The following is an 8,986-nucleotide window of genomic DNA, read 5'->3' as shown; positions in this document are numbered from 1 at the left end:
ACCTTTTTCAGAGTCATTGCTTCCCATGATAGAATGCTCCCTCCTGTAAGTCTGTCCTATGTTCTTCATTTCTAGATGTACACATTTTTGTTTATGAATGGTACATGCAGCCACCGTAGGACATTTTTAAACACTTACTGCACTAACACAGCAAACTGATTGCATCTGAATTCTTATAGAGATGCAATCTACAGTCAAGTAACTGTGGTATTAGAAAATAAAGTGGAAGAGTGATGTGCATAGAAATTGAGCATTGTGCTCAAAGATTTTACAAACATCTGAAGTGAAAAATTTCTCACACCATCCTAGATTTGTCTTCATTTTTATTTTGATCGTTGACCCCAGAAATCCAAAGCTGGATTATTTAATCTGAATGTATACAGGTTAAGAGGTATAGCTTCCCTCAAAGGACTGATTCTTCTGTTTGGTATACATGATACATTTATTAAATTAGATAGAATGAAAAAGTCAAAATGTATTTTACAATAAAGGAAAAACATGTGGACACTGGGCCTCAATACAGTGAGAAACAATGCCTCCAGAATTATTACAGCAACAACATCCTCTGTACAGTATTACATGTCAACCAACACAAGCAGTAATATTTGCAAAGGGAAAACATTTGGTACCTTCAGCACACAAGAACAGCAGTTGAAGAGAAAGTAGGAAGGATCTAGCTAGACAAACATATTCCTATCTTTAGTCAGTGCAGACCCTTGGCAGGATTGAAGCTGGCGCAAACATCACTAACTTTTAGCAGATGCCAGTATTACAAAGCTGGCTTTGGCTCCAGGCTGTTGTAAGCTGCTGAGTGTGACAGAAGTATGATCAAGACTTATTATTCTATTAAATGAAGCATATGTGTCACATGCTGCAACAGAACATGTGATTTTTTAATTGAAAACAAAACCCAGCAAGGTATTGCCTTTCAGTTCTGCATTTCTGGACCCTCAACTGCTAGCTTTATCTATTCCTTGCCAGTTCAAAATCCCTCAGACCTGAAACTGACAAGAAACAGCAAAACAATTGTGGGGGGATATCATATATTGAGAAAAACTGAGTAGGCTTGTGATTTCTGTCTTGTTAATTTTAATGACAAAAAATACAGTAGTGCATCTTGGAGGCTTCTTTTTACATGCATAATGCTTGAGCCTCCATTGAATTAAAATCCCCAAGTCAATATTTCTTAATATGAGCCCAGTATATTTTAATCCCATAGAGTCCAATTTATTGGCCATACTGCTCCTAAACTACTCACCTTCAATCTATGCAGCTTCTCTGCTATACTTCATATAACAAATGCATCTTACAAAAAAAGACTTCCAGTAGGTCTAGAGGTCCCATGGAAAAGGTAAGGATCCCCAGAAATTCAATCTGCTTAGTCTAACATTCTCACTTCCTCCTCCTAATTGTTAAGAGCACTCAGAGCTCCTTGTTCTATGCTTACATTTCAGTCATAACAGAATTAGCAATACAACCTCAGGTGACAACAAAATTACTTTCCCAGACACAGATCAAACCAAGAAAAGTCTGCTACTGTAGACTCCAAGTAACTATATATAAATCTTTATTATATACATTTTCCCTGAATTGTTCTATCCTAGCAATTCATAACATTTGTACGAATGTTATAGCAAGGGACTCATCCCTAAATTTTTACCAAGAAGTTGAGTGGTGATCATCTTTTGCTTTAAAGTGTAGGCTGGCAATGCCACAAGAAGTTGCTGTGTTATGAAGATAAAAACCAGATGCTCAATCTAGTGTTGAGTTTTGTGATCAACATGTGAAGACACAGGCTACGAACAAGAGGAGCACGGCTAGCTTCTTGATGAAAAGCTGTTTCTAGAGAAGCAAAAAGGTAAAGATTTACTTGCATAGCCCATTACAATGCAGAGACAGATACTGTAGCCTTGAATTCTTAGGGAAATGTAAAACCAGTGGGAGAACGTGAAGACAACTAAATTTTTACAAGCTGTAAGTCTGCCAACTAAGACAATGGGGAATTTTGACATAACGAGTGTCTGATACATCAAGAAAAGAAGTTTTTTTTGTTTGTTTTTTTTTTAAATCAAGCAATAAAAGAAAACCAGGACAATTTTGGTACTATATTTAAAAACTCTCAACCTCCCCCACTAAAACAGAAAGATATTGGCGAAAGCAGTTTATTCGTAAATATTGAAGACTCTTGTGCTTGGGGAAGAAGAAAAAAGAGAGGAAGGAGGGAGAATAAAGGCTCTTTCCTTATTCCAAACCTGGCTTACTAAAGTTCTCATGAACCACTCTTGAGATCCTGTATTTCAAGTGTACATTCAAACACGAAGAAAATACAAGCTATGGCTATTATAGAAAGTATTGTAAAACAGTTTTAAAATCACCACCAAAAACCAGAAGAGTGACATCGCACATTATTGAAAATAAATTTGTGCATACTACTTAAAGTGCATTGTTTTGCAGTTTTAAAAAAATTAAGAAGCTGCAGAAATTTATCTAAACAGGTATAATCTGTTCCCTCTCCAAAGGCTCTGCAATTCTATGCTAGATTGTTGCATACACATTAACACAGGCAATGACTGTATGCAATCTCCTTCCCCTTTATGAGGATCTGCCAATTTAGGATATGTCAGATTTTCCATTATCTCACAAGATAGTTTTGATATTTGTATGCACACAATTCAATTGAATTAGTAAGATCAACTGTAACTCAATGAATCATCAAAACAGCTCTTTAAATATTTTATACCTACTGAAGATTCTGCAGCTCTTTGCTACTCCTTATTCCAGACTACCAAAAAACCTTTCCTCCCTAAAAAGTATTTTTTCCTCCATGCAAAAAGACAGTTTTGCTGAAAAACAGGAGTGTAGCATGTTTCTTCTTAAAACATAAATGCTATACTTAAAAAAACAACCATATGTTCTTATTACAAGACAGCTCCTTAAATAATTAAATGCTTATTTTATACATAATTTTCCAGGTATAAATTCTTTCCTTCTGCATTCGCCCTTTGGAATAATTACAGGAATGTAGAAGCAAGAAGAGTGCAAGTAACTGCAGGAACACATTAGGGCCCAATCTTGTCCTCTGATGCATTGTGTATTGCTGTATATAGAAAACCATCTCCTGCAGATTTACTAATACAGCAACATCACTTGATAGGACTGAGCCCCAAAATGCCCACCAAACAGATATATATTGCTTTGGCGCCCAATCACGAGGATAGGTGGGTGGGGCTACCTAATTAGAAACACTAAAGACTACAACAAGAAAGCCAGCTTGTTAGTAGATTTAAAACTATGTTAAAGATAACTGGACTATTCACAGCAATAACTGAACACCACAGGACAAACCAAAAGGCATTGTGTAATCATTTTTTATATCTTGGGCAGAAACTAGTGGCTTACTGAAACGAAAACATTTTATTAAAAGTAGTATGTAAAGAAAAAAATCCAACTCCCAGAAAACATAACTCTTCCGATCTAACAGACAGAGCAGTAAATCCTGTACTGCATAGTGTTAAGAGAGATCGTATGAACATGGTCTTGTTTTCAAACAGAGAGAAGGAAGAAAAAAGCAGCAGACCCACACACCCCTGAAAGCAATATAGCCACATATGATAAGGCTGGTATTAACAGAAAAGCTTCTGCAGAACATATGTAAAACAAGCTGTAGAAGAAAAAGTGAAAAAATGTGCAAATATCCAAAGGAGAAAAAGGGGTACAATCTCTTTTAGACAGAATGCTCACAGGAATCTGTTAGGAAATTCTTCCTCTAGCTAAATCCCTGGCTTGGCAAGTCAAAATAAAGGTGGCATCAAGAACAGAGACAATGCAGGAGTTGGGGTCTATAACTCTTCTGCAATCTGAAGTAATGAGTTGATAGCTGCATCCTTGTTCCCTCTCTGGGCTTCTAGCACTGAACGAATTACTTCCTTGTCCATATTAGGGAACATGTCTTGGATTGATTTCAGATCCTCTTCATTACACAGGTGCTGAGGGTTGACTGGAGGAGGTGGCACTGCCACTGGTACCATGCCTGGGTTACAGACTGCAGGCATTCCTGAAAACAAAAACAGAGGAAATTAAAAATTCCTCCTACATGAATAATAAAATGCATATTCTTGATCAAATGAAATAGGCATGAAAGATCCTTTATACTACATATTTCAGAGAAAAGTGTTGACTTTATTTATAGGTGCAAAAACATTGTGATATTTGGGAAGTCATCTGACTGTGGCAAACAAGACTTCTCCTATAATTACATTTTGATACTAGCCACACTATTACCCTCCGCGCAATGTTCCTGAAGTACTCAGCAAATGCAGCGATGGGTTTGACATAAAGACCTAGACAGACAAAGACGACAAGCATAGGGAGGCTCTACAGTTTTAGAAGAGGCACCCACATACTATGATTTCAGGTTACACAAAAAATGTAACAAAAAAAAGAGAGTGATCACACTCTTTTATTAAGTCCTTATGGGTTTATATCATGGTTTGTTGTATGTAAAGGCCATAACAGTAATGAACTTGATGCAATAAAATTTCATTGTTGAAAACAAAAACTAAGGACAAACCCTGATCCTATACCAATAGTCTGATGTCTGAAGTAACGTTTCTTGACAAGGGTAATAGGGAGCTCTGATAAAAGGGGATTTACATGAACATGAGCTCCATTATATCAAAAAAGGAATGCATTAAAGAAACTCATTGTTCCAAAGTAGATTAGGAGCAGATAAGTGAACAAAAACACATGAATTTTGAGGTCATGTCTCTTCTCGCATAAATAGTATCCAATTGTACAACATGTGACATCAAAGCTATGCTGCATTATGAGGAATTCAGGTTTTTATCCCCATAGACTGACACGTTCCTTGACCCTACTGCTTTCTCCCAGTTTTTTAGGCAGAGAACAGAAACCACTTCAGAGATATTTTATTTTGGAACTTCTGCATTACATTGTTAAGTCACAGTACTGTCAAAGTCAAGAAAGAAAATTTTACAGTGTAATATGGAGGAGTATTTTAAACCAGGGCTTTCTGAAACAAGTTCCTAAAAAAACCCGTCATGCACGCGCCATATGAAAAGTATGTTTTTACCATCACCTGATGACCTTATAAATAATTCAAATCATGACCACAGTTCAGAAACAGCTAAAGAAGTTACAGTTTATTTTTATAAAGTTAATCTTGGTAGCCAAGGATGGTGCACTGAAGACCTTTGTAAAGAATTTTGTAATTATTTCATTTAATTGCATTCTAAACTATGGTATTGTTGTACGAGACATCATTTGACTAAAAAAAAAAGCTTTCTGACTGGGGAGTACTGGACACTATATCTGTTTCCTGCTTATGCAGCTTATAAAATAAAGAATCTTTTTGTACCAAATTTGGTTTTAAGGTAGAGAAGTTAATTTGTTCTTCTGACCCTATTTTATTTTAAACTGGTATTCCAGGGATGTGATTTTTATTTAAAATGTCCCTCCATGATCCAAAATGTCAGGTGGTAGCTGTATTTGCAGCAGCATTATCAAATCCAGAGAGTTTGAGCTGCTGAACAAGATTTTATCATCAAGAAGAGCCAGCATACAAAAATTTGCAACAATTCATACTATCAGACATGTTAGCGATAGAGCCCTTATAACGTAATTCCCATGTAAATGGTGTATCCTCTTGCACCGGGGATACTTCTTCATGGGAGGGAATTCCAGTTACCAGGAAGAAACAAGTAATGGTAATAGAGGATTCAATCACTGGAAATCTAGATAGCTGGATTTGTTATGACCAGGAGAACAGCATGGTGAACTGTCTGCCAGGCAAGAAGATTACAGATCTCTTGCAACATCCAGACAAACTTATGTGCAGTGCTGGGGAGGAGCTGATGGCCATGATACATGTGGGTACTAATGACATAGGAAAATATAGGAGAGGTCCTGGAGACCAAATTTAGGCTGCTAGGTAAGAGATTAAAGTCCAGGACTGACACGGTAGCATTCTCTGAAATGTTTCCAGTTCCATGTACAGGGACAGAAAAACCACAGGGTCTCAATGCATGGATGATGGGACAGTATAGGGAGAAGGGTTTTAGATTTATTAGGAATTGAGGAACCTTTGGGGAAAGGAGGAGCCTATACAAGAAGGACAGGTTCCACCTAACCAAAGTGGAACTAGACTATTGGCATGTAAAATTTAAAAGGTCATAGACGAGCTTTTAAACTAAGGGCTGAAGAAAATCTGACAAGTGTGGAGGAGCACACGGTTCAGACAGAAACATCCTATAGGGGAGGATCTATTAATGGGGATTCTCTATAGCCTAGTAAAGAGGGAAAAAGATAGAAGTTGATACAGTATAAGTAGGAACTGAGGAGAAACAGTCAAATGAGAGAGAGTCCCATTCAGTTACATGACATGACGGCAGACAACTAAAAAGTGACAAATTTTGTAAGTGCATATACAAAAATGTTTGAAGTCTAAATACTAAAATAGGTGACCTTGAGTACCTGGTATTAAATAATTATATTGATTTAATAGGCATCACAGAAACTTGGTGGAATGATGACAATCAATGAGACACTAACGTCAGGACGCAAAATATATAGGAATGACAGAACAGCTGATGCTGGTGGTGGAATGGTAGTGTCTGAGAAAGAAAGCAGAGTCAAATATAGTAAAAATCTTAGATAAATCAAAATTATAAAATCTTTATTGTTAGAAATTCCGTGCTTGAATAATATGAGTATATCAGAAGGTATACACTACTGACCAGGATATTGATGCTGATTGTGAAATGCTCAGGAAGATCAGAGGTGCTATAAAAATAAGAAACTCAATAAAAGGGGATTTCAACAATCCCTATATTGACTGGGTATATGTCACCTCAGGACGAGATTCAAAAATTAAGTTTCTAGACACCATTAATGACTACTTCGTGGAGCAGCTAGACTTGAAACTCACAAGGGGAGAGGCAATTCTTGATTTAGTCCAGGATTTAGCAGAGGATGTGGTCCAAGAAGTAAATACAGCTGAACTGCTCAGTAATAGCAATCATACTATAATTACATTTAACATCCGGGGGGGGGGGGGAGCAGTGTGGGGGGGGAGAGGAAGGGGAGAATACCACAAAAGCCCACCACGGTAGCATTTAACTTCAGAAAGGGGTAATACCACAAAAACGAGGAAGCTAAATGGAAATTAAAAGGAATAGTCACAAGAGTGACATGCCTTCAAGCTGCACGGGAACTTTTTATAAACACCATAATATAGGCTCAAATAAAAACAAATATGCAGAGGACCAAAAAAGGCCACCATGCCTAAACAGAGTAAAAACAGCATTTAGGAGCAAAAAGGCATATTTTTAAAAAGTCAGAAGTAAAAGCCTACTGAGGAAACTAGAAAGGAACAAGCTCTGGCAAATCAAATATAATTAGACAGACCAAAAAAGAATTTGAAGAGCAACTAGCAAAAGACAAATAAACCCAGCAAACACATTTTTAAGCATACTAGAACCAGGAAGTCTGCCAAACAGTTGGTGGGATCACTGATCAATCAAGGTGGTAAAGGAACACTCAAGGAGACAACGCTATTGCAAAGACACTAAATGAATTCTTTGCATCAGTCTTCACTGCATAGGATGAGAGCCCAGGAGATTCCCACATCTGAGCCACTGTTTTTAGGTGACAAATCTGAGGAACTAGCCCAGAATGAGGTGTCAATATAGGAGGTCTTTGAACAAACTAATAAAATTAACAGTAATAAGTCACCAGGAACAGCTGGTATTCACCCAAGAGTTCTGAAAGAATTCAAATACGAAACTCTAGACCTACAAACGTTAGTATGTAAACCTATAACTTAAATCAGCTTCTGTACCAGATGACTGGTGGATAGCTGATACGACTCCATTTTTTTAAAAAAAGGCTCCAGAAGCAATTCTGGCAGTTACAGGCCAGTAAGCCTAACTTTGATACCAGGCATATTGGTTGAAAATATAGCAAAGGAAAGACTTATCAGATGCATAGATAAACATCATTTGTTGGGAAAGAGTCAACACAGCTTTTGTAAAGGAAAATCTATTGTTTGTTTGAGAGGGTTCAAGCAAACATGAGGAAGAGTGATGCAGTGGATATAGTGTACTTAGGCTTTCAGAAAGCCTTTGACAAGGTCCCTCACCAAAGGCTCTTAAGTAAAGCAAGCTGACAAGGGATAAGAGGGAAGGTCCTCTCATGAATCAGTAACTGGTTAAGACAGGAAACAAAGGGTAGGAATAAATGGTCAGTTTTCATCAGGGAAGAGAGGTGAATAATGATGTATGCCAGGGATCTGTACTGAGACAGTGCTGTTCAACATATCCATATACCATCTGAAAAGAGGGGTGAATAGTGAGATGGCAAAGTTTACAGACGATATAAATTACTCAAGATAGTTACGTTCAAAGCAGTCTGTTAAGAGTTACAAAGGGATCTCACAATAGTGGTGACTGGGCAACAAAATAGCAGATGAAATTCTATGTTGATAAATGCAAAGTAATGCAAATTGGAAAATATAGTCCTAACTATACATACAAAATGGGGCCTAAATTCAGCTAAGAAAGATTTTGGAGTCACCATGGATAGTTCTCTGAAAACACCTGATCAATGAGCAATGACAGTCAGAAAAGTTAACAACGTTAGGAGCCATTAGGAAAGAGAGAGATAAAACAGAAAATATAACAATACTCTATAAATCTATGGTAAGCCCACACCATGAATAGTGCATGCAGTTCTGCTTGCCCTATCTCAAAAGACATATAGAAATGGAAAAGGTACAGAGAAGGTCAACAAAAATGATTAAAGGTATGGAACAGATTCCACATGAGGTGAGATTAAAACAGACTGGGACTATTCAGCTTGTTAAAAAGATGACTAAGGGAGGAAATGATAGAGGTCTATAAAATCATGAATGATGTGGAGAAAGTGAACAACAACATAGTCAAGGGTCACCCAATGAAATTCATAGGCA

At 37.2% G+C, this 8,986-nt stretch overlaps 1 protein-coding gene across 3 annotated transcripts in view; it reads right to left on the bottom strand.

The window, feature by feature from the left end:
* Positions 1-306: 306 nt before the first annotated feature.
* The window catches only part of TOLLIP (toll interacting protein), a 51,815-nt gene continuing 43,135 nt past the window's right edge, over positions 307-8,986 (bottom strand). For 2 of the 3 annotated variants that reach the window (XM_030560637.1, XM_030560638.1), the window contains one exon: positions 307-4,054. In XM_030560637.1, coding sequence (XP_030416497.1) covers positions 3,840-4,054 — 215 coding nt within the window. In that variant the 3' untranslated portion in view covers positions 307-3,839. The remainder of the gene's footprint in view (positions 4,055-8,986) is intronic. The other variant, XM_030560639.1, reaches the window with a different exon arrangement.

This window comes from Gopherus evgoodei, chromosome 4 (assembly GCF_007399415.2).
Source record: "Gopherus evgoodei ecotype Sinaloan lineage chromosome 4, rGopEvg1_v1.p, whole genome shotgun sequence".
In the NCBI taxonomy this organism is placed as follows: domain Eukaryota; kingdom Metazoa; phylum Chordata; order Testudines; family Testudinidae; genus Gopherus; species Gopherus evgoodei.
The sequence above is the reverse complement of the archived record's forward strand: the minus strand, read 5'-3'. Positions and strand labels throughout refer to the sequence as shown.